General features: G+C 41.7%; 1 protein-coding gene across 2 annotated transcripts in view; it reads left to right on the forward strand.

Annotated features, from left to right (window-relative positions):
• Nucleotides 1-19,094, forward strand: part of gabra2a (gamma-aminobutyric acid type A receptor subunit alpha2a) — a 110,346-nt gene that overhangs the window by 36,363 nt on the left and 54,889 nt on the right. For both annotated transcript variants that reach the window (XM_049596300.1, XM_049596299.1), the window contains exons 5-7: nt 9,714-9,934; nt 14,430-14,512; nt 18,637-18,780. In XM_049596300.1, coding sequence (XP_049452257.1) covers nt 9,714-9,934; nt 14,430-14,512; nt 18,637-18,780 — 448 coding nt within the window. The remainder of the gene's footprint in view (nt 1-9,713; nt 9,935-14,429; nt 14,513-18,636; nt 18,781-19,094) is intronic.

A 19,094-nucleotide genomic window follows, 5' to 3' on the forward strand; every position in this document is an offset into this window, starting at 1 on the left:
GGAGGTGACCACTGGAAAGGCACCTTGGAGGAGGTCAGGGCGGTAAGAGGGGCTGCCACAGAGCTGTAGTTGCGGATGAAGCGCCGGTAAAAGTTGGCGAACCCCAAGAAACGCTGAAGCTGTTTGCGGTTTTCAGGAACAGGCCAGGAGGTGACAGCTGAGACCTTGGCTGGGTCCATCTGGATGTTGCCTTGTGCCACAATGTTCCCCAGAAAAGACACTGAAGAGACATGGAATTCGCACTTTTCAGCTTTTACATATAGGGAGTTCTCTAGGAGGCGCTGGAGGACGGACTGTACATGGTGAATGTGTTGCTCTTTGGACCGGGAGAAGATGAGTATATCATCAAGATACACAAAGACATATCGGTTGAGCATGTCTCGGAGCACATCGTTTATCAATGCCTGGAAGACGGCAGGGGCATTGGTGAAGCCAAATGGCATTACGAGGTACTCATAATGTCCGGCAGGGGTGTTGAATGCCGTCTTCCACTCATCTCCTTCTCTGATGCGGACGAGGTGGTAGGCGTTGCGCAGGTCAAGTTTGGAGAAAATGGTGGCCCCCTGGAGCAGTTCGAAGGCAGAGGAGATGAGTGGCAGTGGGTAACGGTTTTTTACAGTGATTTCATTCAGTCCTCGGTAGTCTATGCAGGGTCTCAATGTCTTGTCCTTCTTCTCAACGAAGAAAAACCCTGCTCCTGCAGGAGATGAAGACGAATGATGCCTGCGGCCAGAGAGTCATTGATGTAAGTCTCCATGGCTTTTCTCTCGGGCTCCGACAGGGAGTACAGGCGCCCCTTGGGAGGTGACGTACCAGGCAGGAGATCTATGGCGCAGTCGTAGGGGCGGTGTGGGGGCAGAGACGTAGCTCTGGCCTTGCTGAAGACCTGGCGGAAATCATGGTACACTGGTGGCACCCCGGTGAGGTCAGGTGAAAAGCTGGAGCTGGAGGAGTGAAGCGGAGCTGAGGCTTGCTGCAGGCACCTCTGATGACAGGAGGAGCTCCATTCCAGAACGGCCCCAGTGGCCCAGTCAATGTGAGGGTTGTGAAGACGGAGCCATGGATATCCCAGGATGAGAGGCAGGCAGGAGGAGCTCAGAATGTGGAACTGGACTGTTTCGTGATGATTACCAGAGAGCAGCAGGTGAACAGGAGAGGTCTGATGTGTGACGGTGCCCAAGATATGTCCGTCTAAGGCTCTAGCAGGAACCGGGTGAGGCAAAGGAACCTGCTCGAGCCCCAGCTGAAGGACCACCTCCTCATCAATAATACAGGCATCAGCCCCAGAGTCAATGAAGATGGCCAAGGTGTGGGGGCCATCTGGAAGGAGGAGGCGGCCTTGGAACACGGGTCTCTGGGTTTGGGGAGGTGACAGGGCAGTTGAGCTCACCAGGGTCTCCCCGGCTACTGGTGAGCTCTGGCTTTTGCTGGACAGCTGGAGATATAGTGTCCCGCTACCACACAATAGAGGCAGAGGTTGGACCTACGGCGGCGCTCCTTCTCTTCCAGGGAGAGGGAGGTGCGACCCAGCTGCATGGGTTCAGGATCCCCAGGCTGCTGACCCATTGAGGTGGAGTTGCTTGTAGAAGCACCCCCACGGGAGCGGGGTGGAAGAGAACGTTGGGTTCCCCCTTGACGCTTCTCTCGTCGACGAGCCTGGCTTCGAAGATCGATTCGGATGGCTAACTCAATCACCCCGTCCAAGGTGTTGGGGGTCTCATGCGAACCCAGTTCATCTTTGATGTAGTCAGCCAAGCCATGGAGGAAGGCATCACAGAGGGCTGAGCTGTTCCAAGTGCTATGGCTGGCCCGTGGAAATCAATGGAGTAATCTGCTACTGTTCTTTCGCCTTGTCTCAGTCCCATCAGTCCCCTTGCAGACTCAGAACCACAATTCTCAAAGCCGAAAACCTTGCGAAGCTCAGCAGCAAACAGGTCAAAGGAAGCACAGGCTGGAGACTGCCTCTCCCACTCAGCTGTTCCCCATAGCCGAGCTCTGCCCATCAGGTGGTTGATGACAAAAGCAACCTTCGCTGGTTCAGTGGCGAAGGTGCGGGGTTGCAGGGCGAACAGAAGAGAGCAGTTCGTGAGGAAGGGCCCACAAGTCTCTCGATCACCGTCGTAATGCTCCGGGGTACCCACCCAGGGCTCAGGAGCATCTCTGGGCGGAGAAGAGGCTGGTACAGGTGCAGGAGCCGATGCTTCAGAAGAGGAGGCAAATCCAGTGGAAGAGGAGAGCTGGGAAAGTTGAGCTGCTAGCTGTTGCATCTGTCCAGCTAATGCTGCTAGCGCTTGTCCCTGAGCCTCAGCAGCCTGCCTGGCCTCAGCAGCAGACTGTCTGGCTTCAGCAGCAGATGCAGTCATCATGGCTTCATGTTGCTGCAGGACGCCCTCAATAGTCTCAAGGCGACTAAGTGGTGTGGGATTGTGTGCTGGGTCCATAGCTGGCCAGATTGTACTGTAACGGGTGTAGGATGAACCCAATTGCAGAACCAGGTTGCATTTCAGCAGGTAAATGCAAGCACACAGACAATCACTTGTTGTGTCAGTGGGTATGGCAGGATTCGAACCCTGGTCTCCCGTGTGGTAGGCAAGGACGTTACCACAAGACCAACAGGGCAGGCAGGAATCACAGTGAGGCTCGTGAGCAGTTAATTGTCCACAGTTCTCAACAGGCTCAACGAGTGTGTTGGAGGGGAAATGTCTCAAACTCACTGCTGTTGGGAGTCTTCCTGGCAGTTGGTACAGATGAGGGCTGAGAATGGATCCGGACCTTGAGACGAAGCCGGGTAGGCTGACGGAACCAGAGGTGAGGAGCTGACGGGGTGTAGCTGACGCAGTGGGTCTACCGGCAGAGCAGGAACAGGCTGAGTGCCAACCAGCCACAGACTGACGACGGACAGAAAGCAGGCAGGCAATACTCGTAGTCAAGGACAGAAGGCTGGTGGATTTACCGGGGCTGAGACGTGAAGCAAAGGTCGGAGGCGAGTCGGGTCGATACCAGGGAAGCAGTCCGGAAACAAACGCTGGAGAGTCAGGCATGAGAGCGAAGACAATCTGGCAAAGAGTGAGTGGAGTGAGGCTGCATATAAGCTGGCTTGATTGGAGATGGTGAGCAGGTGACAGCAGCAGGTGAAAGCAGTGAAGCTGATGAGGGGTGTGGCTGAGCAGCAGAGCAGGGGAGAAGGAGAGCAGACTGTGACATGGTCAGGATGCACCTTAAAATGACTCAAAGTTCACACGCATCTCCAGAGGAAAGTCCCGGGGGAGAGTCTATGGTCTTGTGAACTATCCACCACCCCAACCGACCTCCTTACAAGACCGCTCAGGACCACTCCTTTTTTTACTCCCGTCAGCACATTGGTTACAGGATCGCAGCCTTCCAAAATACATGGGTTATGTACAAACTGGGTGGATTAATTTTTTGTAGGAAAACATAAGAACAGTTTATGAGAATAGCCTGTTTAATGGTCATGTGAAATTACCATTTCGGGCTGGAATATCACCTGTTTCCTCTTAATTGAACTGTCAACCCAATATTATCACCAAACTGATTGTTACAAAGATTTTAATAGTTTATTACCTATGTAATTGTGAGTGTGCAGCTCTACCCGCCTTTGTTACCCAGTTCCTAACCAACAAAGGTCTGCACTTCCCTTGCATTATAGGCTTATATTAAAAATGAATGTGAATTTATTTTAAAGTAAATTTGCACTGTGTGCTAAGAGAATTGTATCCTTTGTGGAAATGAAGTCAGGGGAGTACAACACACTGATGTTAGACAGAAGGATACAGAGTTTGACCTATAAGGATGTTACACAATGTTGAATAATTTAGTTTTTTAGTCTTTGCCAAACAATATTTCCAGCTACACAAAGAAGCCTGATGTCATCCCTGTTCTACTCAGTCCTGATTAATTTTTTCCTGTTTTATTCCCACCCCCCTACTTTATTTGTGTAAATCCCATCAAGTATCATTCTTAAGTTCTGTTCCCATTTGAGAGAAATTATTTTCCATGATGTATGTACTATGATTATGATTATGATGTCTCATTCTCTTGAACAGGATATCTCAAGAACACCTTAAGGGAATTTCTTCAAATTTGGCACAAATGTCCATTGGGACTCAACGATAAACTGATTAGATTTTGGTCATCATAGGTCAAAAGGCCACTCTGACCTTGTTTGTCTTATTCTTGTGAATGAGATATCTGAAGAATAGCTCAAGAAAATTTTTTTTTAATTTGGCACAAATGCTAACTTGGACTCAACAACAGATTGATTTGATTTTGGTGATCAAAGAAAGGTCAAGGGAGGGAGAGCTACAAACTCGTAATTATAAAGGTCATAATTTGGTAAAATCTTGGTAACAGCTACTTTAGTTATAATATTGAGTTAATAGTTAAATCAAGAGGAAACAGGTGATTTGGCAATTTCCAGCCCAAATGGTAATTTCACAGAAACCACCATCTGTTTTCGGGACACGACCCTGACTTGGTTCGAAGCTCTTTTGTTTCGTTTTGTTTTCTTTTTTTGTTAACCATTAAATTGGGAAGAAACTAGTGTTTTGCATTTTTGGCTATTAAGCTACCATCCGCTACTAACTGACTTCTGGTGCCAGAAGAGGAGCTGCCAGATATAGAAATCTGCCTTTTCCTGCTCTTTGGTTTTATTTATTGTTTGTTTTTAGCTCATTTGTGTTTTCACTTAGTTAATTAAGTGGGTCACACCACAATGTTGTTTCACTGTGTTCTTCACTGGGACACTTTTGCTCAACCCCATCTCTGTCTTTGCTAGTGATATGGGATTCCTGATATATCTGCGGTTTGGCTGGGTCATAAAAATTAACATTCTGATTCATGAGTCTCAGCTGGGTGAAAAAATAAATAGGGGCTTCCTGTTGCCATTTTCATTTTACCAAAAAAAGAACTTAAAATGAGCTCTATTCAAAATTCAGTGCATATGAGTTGTCTGCACACTGTTTTCACAATGTTCATGCTCGTGTCAGCAACAGTGCTGACAGAGTTAACGGTGTCATCCGGGGGGGAACTGGACGGTGGGGGCTACGCTTCTGTGACAACGCCATCCTGATATCTGCTGTAACCGCAGTATAAGCACAGCGCAAAGTGACCTTGAGGAGGAGTCATTTGATGTCAACGACAAACTGATTGGATTTTGGTGATCAAAGGTCAAGGTCACTGTGACCTTGCATCTGTATCATCCTCTTGAATGGGATATCTCAAGAAGGCCTCGAAGGAATTTCTTCAAATTTGGCACAAATGTTCACTTTGACTCAAGAATAAACTGGTTAGAATTTGGTGGTGGAGGGTCAAAGGTCAAGGTCACTGTGACCTCACTGGTCACCTCAATGGGTGATGCTGATCTTGGGTCCCCACCTTGAAACTCTGCTGACTGTATAGATCTTCTGTGCTGCCATGGGGAAGATGTGTGTGTGAAGCATGGATTTCACAGACATGGATATAAACTATAACTGCAACTTAACTGGTTTGCGGATGCAAGAACCGGTTAGTTTTGCTCTGGATTTCAAAGTTTTCAGTGCCCTCTAAAACAGTTACGAAGCACTATGACAAAACGATTCATATGATAAATTCATGTTATCTAATTTGTCATCTCTACATTAAGGCAAAAAAAGAAAAAAAAATCAACTTCTTTAGTGTTAGACAGTGTTAACACAGCATGTACAAGCGATGACGGCGGAGTACAGGGCAGAGGGGGTCTGGTGTGGCGTGGCTGGCAGCAGGAGATCCTGGACAGAAACAATTATTAGTTCCAGCGGGAAAAAACAAAAGCAGGCAGAGGCTAAGCTGGGCACAAAACAGCAAACTAGGAGCTAGACGTACTACCGTAAACGGCAACGATCCAGCGGAGACTGATTGTTGCTGCGGGATACTTGAAGGTGAGGATGATGGCTTGATAGCAGACCGGTGTGTTGATTACTGCTGGGCGGCCGGTGTGTTGATTGAGAGAAGAGAGGGGAGGGAGAGAACAGGTAGAGACAAGAACAAAAACACACCAGCCATACACCCACTCACTCAAATGACTGAAAAAAAAAACAAAAGCACACACACACACACACACACACACACACACACACACACACACACACACACACACACACACAGCATCACGGAGGACGGGTCGTGACACATGTGTAGGTCTACCCATGTTTTGGAAGCGCTCACAGCCCAATGCTCAATCACTGGAGTTATGCGTGGCTGCTGTGGGTTGCTATGGGTTGCTCCTGATGGAATTAGCAATGTCTCTCCTGTGCATAGGCATTTGGATGATGCAATGCACAGTCTTACCAATGGTGTTGCACTACTCCACTGATCAACAGGTAGCAGTAACACACAGATATGCTACAATGTGAAAGTACAGGCAAGTAAGATAATAACTGAAAGCTAGTAAACATGAAAGTAAACAATTTTTGATTTTACATACTCAGAATATCGACTTTGTAAATGTTTCATGAGGAAGGAAATGTACTATGTATAATGTGTTGCACAATGTGTTTTGGTGAGTAAGACTGTTTGTAAACATAGTTTGTTTGCAAGCAGTAGATGATTCTCACCAGCATGTTTTTATTTGTTAGGGAATGGGTTGGGGCACACATATCCCATTGGACTTAACAAGGAAGTGATTAGATTTTGGTGGTCATAGGTTAAAGGATAAGGTCACTGTGACCTCAACTCTCTAATTCTCATGAAGATATCTCAAGAACACCTTGTGGGATTTTTTTTTCCAAATTTGGCTCAAATGTACACTTGGACTCAGTAATGAAGACATTAGAATTTGGTGGTCAAAGGTCAAGGTCACTATGGCCTCAAAAACATGATTTTGGCCATAACTCAATAATTCATATGCTAATTTTTACACAGTTACACACCACTTTAATAGGATAAACTTCCTTATTCGCTGTGAGGGTCCTAAGGACAGAGGGATGTCGTATGCTGTAAATCCCTCTGAGGCAAATTGTGATTTGCGATATTGGGCTTTATGAATAAAATTGAATTGAACAATGAAATACTTTGACTGGTACACAACAGTCATAGTTCACACAGTTGTGAGGGGTTGCTTGTCCATTGTATGTAAATATAGTTTACCTTTTCATAACCAAATTTTTTAAGACAATTATATTTTATTCTAGCTGGTAATAAAATTGTAATTACTAATTGATATTATACTAAAGCAGTTATTTTTTTCTCTGCACTTACCTTTTAAACATTGTTGCCTGCCATGTCAAAACCAAAGATTCTGATGGTAGAAAAGATGGCTAACTCATAGGGTGTGATGTGGTTTTTGATGTGGAGTAATGAGAGTGAGGGAGAGATGTTTCCACATGGCTGGAGGGACTGAAGGCCTCAGTGATATTGATTTAAACCATGGCTGACACTTTGCCTCAGGGAACAGCTGGATCTAAGACTGACAGACAGGTCTGAACCCGGCCAGGTGTCGCGCTCAGCCAAGCCGCCATCACGCGACACACTCCATCTGAGGCTGGAGACACAACAGGACAACAGGACATGACTGATTTGAAAACACAATGTACCCACATGTATGATTTCACAGATTTAGTCTGTCAGTGGAATTAATAGACAACTTACTGCTCAATTATTGCTCAGTTTTAGTTATGCAACACTTGACACACATAGCAAGAGTAAGAAATCCGGACTACCTCCAACTCCTGTCATCCTGCGCACTGGTCAGCCTTCCCGATTACGTGGGTTATATACATGTTGAGATGCATGACTTTTAGTAGATATATGTACATACAGTGTGTGAGAGAATCTAGACTAAAACACAGCCATCTATGTTGTTCATAACTGGACTTTTGACTGTATCGATAAAAAAATAAACTGCTTTTGTCTCTGAAATGTGCTAGTGAAGTAAACTTTTCCCAAACAGAAAAGAAAACTTTTACCTGCCTACTTACTGGTAGAAGCACAAATACCAATGCAAAATGACCAAATCAACAAAACCTGAATGCAACTGGAACGCGGTGCATCTGTGCACGTTGGAATTGTCTCTCCTGGCTCCCTTACAGTAAACATGGCTGTCAGGATGACAAAAACAATGCACTAATTTATCTCATATTGTGCCTAACTGTAGTGACTTATAATATATCAGGTATGGAATTAATCTGCAGATGCTCCGGTTTAAAGTGATACCAAACTTTCCTATGGATTTCAATTTTTGAGCCATGACAAAGGCCAAAATGTGGCCTGCAACAGTTTTTAGCTGAGCTGATTTCCAGGAAACTCTTAACTGACCTCTGTTGGCAAGTTAAGATGAGTGATGTGTCAGCAGTCAGTGACGATATACAACAGTCAATAAAATAGGTTTTTCAACAGACTCACTGCAACCACAAGAGATCTTTGAACACACAGTTATAAATATGCACACAAAATATTAGGCTGATTAGTCCAGGAGCTTACAAGATGAACTGTGGACAGACAAGTACACGCATCACACACACACACACACACACACACACACACACACACACACACACACAACCAAATGCATGATCCCCATCAGACTTCGCCTGGAAGACATAACAATAATAGAAAAATTGGTACGTCCTCATCAACTAGCCTACACTCTAGGCATGATTGCCATCAATCAAAGAGTCATTGTGCAAAGACTTAAAAAGAGCTTGATAGAGAAGTTGAAAACCACACACACCCGGTTAGTCCCTGTGTAAAATGGTTATGTTTGTTGGATTGTCAGTTTTGGAACGTTGTAAAAAGGTGTGGAAGAAGATGCTGTTTGATGTTTAGATAAGCACTATATATTTTTTTTAGGTGCACTGGTGCCAGAGTCATGGCCTGTCAAATGCTGGCCTACTGGCTTGCTGACACCCTGAAAGTGAACAAAACAAAACATCACTGATGATCAGTGTCAGAAATTAGCAAGGGCCATGGGCCATTTGGCCCGCAGCTTAGCCAAGAATGCCCCCAAAAGCCATGTTCCGGGGGACAAAATTGCCCCCAAGTTTTAGAAACAACTATATGTATTTATATTTTAAACAGTATTACAATCTGACATTAAAGTGTAATTTTATTTTCATTAAATTAATTTACCGTCGCATCTACAACTCATTTTCCAAACATAATCAACGAGCTTGCACTGATTTCGTGAGAGTAATCTGACAGAGAAGGGGAGGGGGCTTTGCTGTACCATAAGTTTAAATTAACCATTTCTTGGGTGATCTGCGTCTACACAATGACAAATTAATGAAAAATTAAGGTAGAATGAATGTTAAATTTTAAATTAACTTACTTCCAGGATTGCATCTAAGGAATTTAGTACTGCTATCAGTAGATTAATGGTTAAATCATCACATTTAAACTGGATGAATAATAGGAAATCTGAGTGATATTTTACAACCATAACTTTATGTAACCCATTATTTATTTTATTTATAGTGGTTTCTACTGAAGAGTGAAGACACTATCTTAGTTGGTTTTGCTTTTCATGTGCTTATTGTTAGAACATAATTACAATTTTTTGATGGCCCCCAAACATTTTGAAAATGCCCCCATTTTTTAGACCGTGGGGGCCAAAATTGCCCCCAAAATATTTTGTTAATTTCATTGCTTCTCCTGCTGACAAGTCAACATATCCACACATAGGTGCCCAGGGGTCCACAGCTCCTTTTAACACTGCTGTCCCTGCTGTTTCTCTCCGTCAGGAGTACACTGTTGATGTTTTCTTCCGTCAGAGCTGGAAGGATGAGCGATTGAAATTCCATGGACCAATGAACATTCTGCCTCTCAACAATCTGATGGCCAGTAAGATCTGGACCCCTGACACCTTCTTCCATAACGGCAAGAAATCTGTTGCTCACAACATGACCATGCCTAACAAGCTGCTGAGGATCATGGAGGATGGAACATTGCTCTATACTATGAGGTACCTACTTCTATGATGCAAGTGATAATAAATGTTCATTTACCCAGTTTTAACAGCTCTTTATTTCTAGTCAGTGTTAATGGTATAATGTGTTAAACCTTGGATAAAAAACTGGGTTTATTTTAATTGGTTTTAATCATATCTGCAAAATATTTTTCCATCTTTCTTATTGGTGATTCTAGCTCTTCCAGTGCAACTATGACCTGTGGAGTTCCCCAGAATTCCAAACTTGGGACTTAATTGTACTCTATACACATGCTGACACTGGATCATCACAGACAAACACTGACTGCCACATAATACCAGGCATATTTTGATGCCTTGCTAGGACACAGAATTGGTGATGTCTCGGGCCAGTTTAGTTTTTGGTCTTTCAGCATTAGACACAATCACCCAGGTGACTTCCTCTTTCTTGTGCGTCTGTTACTACAGTGAAGGCTTTGCAGAGCAACTTCTGCACCCAACCTCCCCAGACATGCAGGATTAATTTCCATACATACTTGACCTTCTTGCATTTGGAGGCCTTCCCCATATGTTTCTCATATGGCACCATTAGCTCTAGCATGTTAATCTAATCTAACAACTCCTTTTTACTAAGAAATCTTATGTCATTGTCCTGGATGTCTCCATTACAGTGATCAAACTACAGCTGGGATCAGTCTCACGTTTCAAGAACCGACGTTTCATTTTTGACAGCAGCATTCATCAAAACATGTTACTTCAGTTGTCCCACTGTGCTCTTTGAATCCACAGAAAGTTTACATCATCATCATCATCATCATCATCCTCCAAGAACCTGAAATGTGTTACAAGTTTTTGCTTCATCTGTCTAGACAGTGTACAGGGGGGGTCAGTCCAGACACCACTTGAAGCAAAGATTCAACAACAGCTTTAATACTAATCTCAGTCACAGGTGCTATGGTATTATTCAGTATACACAAAATCACCAAATTGCCCTGAAACTGCAGTTATATACTTCTGTGAAAATAACTCTACACAGTATTATATGAGACAGATAATCTGAAAAAGTCACCTCCTCTTCCTCGTCCTCATAGTGCCTCTAATTGCATTTTCACCACAGCTGAAGGAAAACAACCAGTCACGACCAGTGAGTCTCTAACGCAGCTGTTAATTATGTTAATCATTGCTCATGAACTGTGGTCAAACTGTCAAGCTAGGCAGTGCTGATCAAATATGAATCAGGATTCTACAGCATTGCCTATTTCTCACCTTAAATGCTTTACAAAACATATTTTTGCGTACTGTTTAGCTGTAATGAGAAAGTTGGGCCGGCAGGTGAGCGGTGCTTCATTTCTGTCTCTGTGGAAATTTGCCTTCAGCTTCACCAGTTGGTTAAAACAGATCATAGCAACATGAAATATATGCAATAAATAACATAACATGCACAGTACAGACAAAAATAACAGACATGATTCCAGTGCCAGTTGATATTAAAGACATTTTGTGAATGTTCTTGGTTGCTGCAACAGCTCTATAGCGTCTTCCCGAGGGCAATTTTATGAATTTTATTTTATTTATTTTTTTATTCTTTTTTTTTAGAAAGGAGATTTATAGGGCTTTTTTACACCTGTGTTTCATATAACACTGGGGTTGTTCCTGCTCTTTCTTGCTTGTTTCTGATCATGACTAACTAGATCTGTACCAACACAGCCACTTTTTTTTTCAGCTATGCTAACACTGCTTACATTTATCCTCTAAGGCAGTGGGTAACATCTGAACTCTCCACAAAAAAAGAAGAAAAAAGGACAAAATCACACATTGAAAGAAGCCAAACGGCAGTTTTCTTTATGTGACTTGGCAGCCATCACTCCAGGAACACACAGTATAGAGTCAGGCAGATGGACAAGGAATCAGTCTATCAGTACATACAGCTGCTTGAAAAGCTGCTTACAACTTGTTTGTGAAATGGAGGTGACAGTGAGAGTTTTTCAGTGCACTTTGATATGTACATGGATTTGAACTACAATAAGTGATTTTTTTGACTACTTGGGGTCAGCAGTGTCAGGTAGTGAATGAGGCATTCACATATCATCGTCTTTTAATTTGATAGGGCAGGTGTTGCTTATTTAAAAATCCAGCAGTTACAGACCAATATGATCATTTTATTTGAAGTCATGTTGGGGTCCACCTGATTGCATAAAAATGCAATACGCATAAAATGTATTATTATTATTGTTGTTGTTGTTGTTGTTGTTGTTGTTATTATTCTCTTTTAGCTTTGTTTTTGGTCCCTACCAACTCCTGAGAAAAACACTCAGCTCTAGCTGCTAAAAGCTCCAATATGTTCGCCAACTAGTCTCTAACTGTGTCTGTCTACTGTTTGCTGCTGAGCAAGTAGGGTATAGTAGGTTTATCAGAGCTTTTTTGCTGAAAATAGCTTCCTGCTGCTGGATGCAACACTATGACACCTGTGAGAGTGAACTTCAACAGTGAAGTTGCAGCTGGACATTATTTTATATGAGGACGTCTCACCCTGACACCACACTGTGCCCTTCTGCCACCAGTTCGGCTCTGCCCACAAAATACATCATCGCTGTTTACAAATGCAAAAAGTGTCTATAGTTGCTGAGATTTTTCATTATGGACCAAAGCTAGCGATTGACATTGCCATAGCAACTGTGGCTCTACAGCTGGCAGTATAAACATATTTGTTTTCTGAAACAAGACACAGACCAAAAATTGTCTGTGCCTTGTTTCAGAAAACAGAGTCCATAATCTTGCCTCCAGTTATTAAATAATAATGGTATAGCTAATAAAACTGTTAAGAAACTAGAGTTCTATAAATTACATTTACTCTCTGATGTGGACGGTTGCTTACCTAATAGCGGGGAGGCCACGATAACAACACAATAACTAAAATTTACAGTTGACATATTGGCTTGGATAATAAGGGGACTTAAAATCAAAGCAGAGGTGCCCTTCCACAGCCCTCAAAGAGAATACACCTTCATAGCCAAAATCAATAGTGCACACTATGCTTGTTACCTCACATTTTATGACAATAATTTTCCACACCTCCCAGCTGTATCAAACTGTCAGCTGGTGAAGCCATAGACATTAGTTATGTTAGTGAGATAATTAAGTTGTGTTGTAAAGAAAAGTGGTCTTAATGGATACTTCATTCACAAAATGATCTATTACTCACCACCTGTTACCTTGGATTCAGGAAGAAAGCTCTGTTTTTCTGGCAGTGCCCAATGGTGAATGAAGAATCCAAATACAGAGACCATTCTTGATGAATTGAAGTCATACAGGACTGCAAAACAACAACAGCAAAACTATTTCAAAGCACCCCTTAACAAACTCTCACACAACTTGTGTAGTATAATCCAAGTCTCACTGATTCAGTCATATCCTCAGTACTTTCCAAACACATACATTTTTTGCTAAAACCTTACTACGTAAAGATCCAGTGTGAAGGATTTAGTTGTATTTAGAGGAGACATTGCCGAACTGAAACTTCTCCTGTGTGCCAAGCATGTAGGAGACCTACAGTGGCTGATGCCATGAGGACGTACCTTAAAATGACTAAAAATTAACTCAAGATTCACACTGTTCCAAACACTGGTCTCCTGGGGACAGTTCTGTGTTTTGTAACCCATCCACCACCACAGCCTGTCTCCTTCGTGGACCGCCTGGAATTGCATGGATTACTGGATCATGATTACATGGGATACATGAGAATGCATGAATGTGTGTGTGTGAGTGGGTGAATGTGACTCTCGTGTAAAAAAAGCTTTGAGTGTTCGGATGACTAGAAAGGTGCTATATAAGTGCAGGTCCATTAACCATTTACCACTGATGGCTTTTTTCATTCAGTGCACACAAGCTTAACTCTGAGTGAACATACTCAGAGTTGAGTTTCCATCTCAGGGTTCATCAACTCAGAGTTCAGGGTTACACTCAGAGTTTGTTAACCCTGATATCTGAAACAGGCCCCTGCTCTGTATGTAGATATAAATAGCTCATTTTAAGGTACAGAAAATGCAACAATTCTTAAATTTGGGTGATTGTAAACAAATACAAACATCATTATGAATGTTATATTCCATTTTTGCCAGTAGATGCCCCTAAATCCTACACATTGGACCTTTAAAACACTTCTGCATAAACAGCCCAGGCGCGCTTCTCATCCTTGTGTGACACTGTGGAAATGTTTTAAATATTGTAGTTATAGTAAAAATGCAAGTTTGTGAAATACTGAGTATATGACTGGATAAATGAGACTTGGATTATACTGCATGAGTTGTGTGAGTTTGCAAACAAATGCTTTAATACAGTTTTGCTGCTGTTAAACACAGACCACCTCTACCTTTTTTTTTCACAAATTTATCAGAACTGACATACAATTGATCGTTCGGTAGGTGAAGAATTCCTTTAAAACCTTATATACAACATTGGACAGTGCAGAAAAGAAAATAATTTTGCTCTCTGTATTTATTTAATTAAATAAACTGTCTGTTTGTACTGCCAGGCTAACAGTTCAAGCTGAGTGTCCAATGCACCTTGAAGACTTTCCCATGGACTCTCACTCATGTCCTCTCAAGTTTGGCAGCTGTAAGTGTGAACAGATTAACATCATCCACACTGTGCATGCCTGTGTGCCTCCTGACCCTTGCTGTTTTAATCTCATAGGATATCTCCACTGCTATATATATATATATATATATATATATAATTAAATATGTATATATATATATATATATATATATATATATATATATATATATATGTATATATATATTCATTTATTCACCAACACAAAAAAACCCATCATTTTGTGGCAAGGCGGTGTTAATGTATAACCACATCAGTTAGAAAATGCTGCCAGATAACAACATAATTTAAAAAGCTTTAAAGGAGTGGATGGGTCCAAATCAAACCATGTTTTTTTTTTTCTAAACTTAACCACATGCCTTTGTTGCACGAGGAAATTAATGTAAATATGAGGTGTTTTACAGACCTTGTAAGATTATTTTAATAAATACTGTTTACATCTTAGGAGCAGAAACTGTACATTTCCTGTGAAAACGGAAGTGTATTTTTAAAAGACACAGTGCATGTAACAAGCGTAAATTGACACGGGGTCTCGGAACATCAACAACAGATGCAGAGGGATACCTAGCGCTTCATATGTAGATGTAAAAGTCCGCTGACCAAACAACGATATTTGACAAGTCAGGAATGAGAAAGTGTTGGGTTTGGTGGCTTCGGTTCCAAGATGCAGCGGATGCTTTGTTCCCCCAGCAAGCATTTTTTGGTTTAAAAAACATCTAATAGCCATCTACATGAAGACCTGACGTCTAGACTAAATCACGGCTGAATTTGGTCTGTCAGTGAAAATTTGGTAGACGTCTAACCATAGCCAAAGTGTAGACATCATCAATTATACGGCTATGTAGAGACCATGTCCGAAAAATGGAGATAAACATATTTTAATTACTGTTGACTCTCCATACGTGATTGAATATCATACCGCACGCCATCTGCAATGGTGAAAATTACATTTAATCAATTTCAAAATTAAATCGTCTAGATTTTGTTTACATGTAGCTAGACTAAATCGGCGCTAAATATAGCCAATACGTTTAAATCACGACTATTGCTTGCTGGGCCTTGTATAGGCCTACTTTTTTCATTATTCTGTAGGCTAATTGTTAACAGGGCCTACCACAGCCTCACTTAAAGTGTTGGCTAACTAGCAACTCTAGTCCAATGCAGCATTTACAAAAAAAATGTCACTTTCAAAATCAAGAAGTTCAAACTACATACATATCTTTAAGTATTAATTTGGTAACACTCTCCATGAAGACCACATCTACATTATGAGGGCATCCATGGTGAATTATAGTGCATTTATAATGCTTTATGACTACACTCATAAACATACATAATGCCATGTCATAAAACATACGAATTAGGCCTATACGTGTCAAGTGTCTTATGGATGCTTTTTTAGTTCTAAACTAGAGGTTGACTGATGGGGTTTATAATGCATTATTAATATCTATTCACACCATACACATATCAACTACCAACTGTAATAAGGATTTATAAAATGCTATTCTAGTCCATGCAATATCGTAAGTTTTCATTGTATGTGTTAGTAAAGTGAGGTACATATTGCATCTTTAATAATGCATGGTTCATCACACCCTTTCATTGTTGGTGTTAATTAAAGTGTGATGCATTTTCATGCATTTAAAAGAATCTATGCTGCTTCATAGGTTATTAATGCCTACCACGCACTCGAATACTTTGAAATAGATTTTAAAGGACTCAAGTCTGACACCTCACATCTAAAGACATTGGGTCATGAGTCAGAGACTTTTTAGTCACAGAATCACATTTTGCAAAGACTGTGGATCTTGCAGGATCACTATTTGCCTGTTAGCTTCAAAAAGGAAAAAACAAATGGACAGATATTTGTTGCGGCCTTCAAATCCAGTGAGAATGCTATATGCTGTAGCTGGCTTGCTAACCACTGTTCCCATCCCAAACAGGGTTACTTGAAAGCTAACGTTAACAACTGGAATGTTTGATATTAGCCTACATGCAAACCATACATTTCAGCTGCAAATTTCTAGCTTCATTCATATAGCTAAATGGTTACATGATGACATTTTTTGAAGCGAGTAGCCTAATCTTTACTTGGAACAATTACTAAGCTTGTTTGCTCATGGGCTGATAGCAAACATTCCAGTGGTTAAGGTTTGCTTGTAAACAGCCCCTACAGATGTTAGATAGCTAGCTATAGCATATAGCATACTTACAGGGGATTTCGAGGGCTGCAGCAGTTTCAGTCCACTTTTTTCCTTCTCTTCTCTATCATGGCACAAAGAGAGGACATGTCAAAGAGGCACTCCTGTTCACTCCACAACTCCACTTTCTCCTTTTTTTCCCCACAGTCTAAGAGAAACGACTGGCATTAACCAGAGCCGCAGAATAGAACAAGGGGTATTCAAGGGCTCTGGCATTAACCAATTGGCGCTATTCTCACCCCACCCCAAAAGAGTGCCTCTTTGACATGTCCTCACATTTTTGCAGTGATGGAGTGGAGAAGGAAAGAAGTGGACAGAAATTGCTGCAGCCTCTGAAATTCCTTGTAAGTATGCCATAGAGACAGAGCGCAACGCGTCATAATCTGAAAGCCACACCTCCAAAGGGGAAACGAGGCCCGCTGTCCCCTCCGCTTCTTTGTTGTCATACTGCCTCCTCAGCTGCGCCTTCAAGTCTCCACGACTGAATTGCTAGCTAGCTAAAATTATTAGCTATAGCTAGCTAATAATTAGCTATTATTGCTGTTGCTAGTTAGCTAACTATTTATATTACTGAAGAAAGAAATCTTCAACTGAAATGAACGGTTAGCCCATGGGCCAATAGCAAACATTCCAGTAGCTAATGTTAGCTTACAAGATGTCTTGTTCAGGGTGGGGGCAGTGGTTAGCTAGCTAGCTATAGCATATAGCATACTTAATAGCGATTTTGAAGGCTGAAACAATTTCTGTCCACTTTTTTTCCCCTTTCCTCTGTCTCATGACACATTGTCTCTAGATGTTAGAGGGTGTCAGACTTGAGTCTTAAACAACTATTTTCAAAGTATTCTAGTGTGTGATAGGCAGTAGTAACTTGTGAAGCAGCATAGATTCTTTTAATTACATGAAAATCCATCACACTTTACTTAGCACTAACAATGAAACGTTACAATGAACCATGCATTATTATAGATGCATCAGTATGTACCTTACTTTACTAAACACATACAATGATAATTTATGATATTGCATGGACTAGTCAGTCCGTCCAGGATCTTGCGGCAAAAAACCTTAAATTTGCGGCCAATTTTGTCAAATTTTTGATAAAAATTGTGGCATTTTTATGTGATTTTTGAACTACTGCCTCCAAAATAATAAGTCATGTAATCACTTTGCTATAATAATCATACTGAATATTACAAAAATAGCTGCAAATGTTTTTTTCATAGTTTTCTTCTTTAGTTTTGTTTAATTAGTTTCAAAACATGGACTCCAATAATGTTGCAAAAAATCCTGAGTGAATATTGTAGCTCTCAAACCAGACAATGTGACTGTAAAACAACATGTAAGCAAGATCTTCTGTAAACATAACATTTTAATAAATTCAACACATATTCACTTTAGTTGTTCTTTTATCTTAGACAACACATATTGTATGCATTTAAACAGTGCAAATTCCTACGTCAATACAGAGCGTTTCTCCATACTGCAATGTCATGCACAACGACTTCCGGTCAGCCGGAAAATGCAGAAAAACACAGAAAAATTGTGGGACCTTTGAATAATTGCAAGCCCCCGCAAATATTGCGGACTTTTGTTGAATTTGCGTTAATTATTGCGATTTATTAAGGTCTAGGTTGAGCCTAAAGAGTGAGCCTATTATTAGAAGTTATTTCAGTCTGAACCCACCACACATAATATGCTGTTCATGAAGTGATAAGACTGCATCATGGCTGTAATTCTATGTGTAGGAGTAATTATCCCTCTCTTGATGTCAGGGGCTGCAGGCAGCTGTACATGTGATCTCTGTAATTTTAGCCAACAGCCTCAACAAGGTGCTCTGGTGTGAGACTGTGTATTGAATATGACAGAGTGAAGAGTGATAGGGCTGGTTTGTTCACTGTCTCCTTGCTCTTCCTGCATCAGATGCCTACACCAAGACAGAGGTTACTTACATCTGGACTCGTAATGCCTCCCAGTCAGTGGACGTGGCAGCTGATGGATCCAGACTCAACCAGTACGACCTGGTGGGGCAGTCTGTGGGGAAGGAGACCATTAAATCCAGCACTGGTGAGCATCATGCATATATTTCAAGTCAGATGAACAGAAGAGAACTAACAAAAAAAGAATATCATATGCCTGAAAAGGTTTATGACAACTGGATTTCGTTCTCAGTAAAAGTGCCATTATTATAGAAGCTGAATGAGTCCTAAAAACCACATATGAGTTAGCATTTTAGCACTCCTAGTTCCCTCGTCACAAGCCAATGGGTTTTTTATGCCTCCGCACTGGCGACAGCCATGGAAGGAGGCATTATGTTTTCAGGTTTTCTGTCCATACACTTTGAGGGAATTTTTTCAAATCTTGCATGAACATTCACTTGG

Source organism: Epinephelus fuscoguttatus, linkage group LG14, assembly GCF_011397635.1.
Source record: "Epinephelus fuscoguttatus linkage group LG14, E.fuscoguttatus.final_Chr_v1".
In the NCBI taxonomy this organism is placed as follows: domain Eukaryota; kingdom Metazoa; phylum Chordata; class Actinopteri; order Perciformes; family Serranidae; genus Epinephelus; species Epinephelus fuscoguttatus.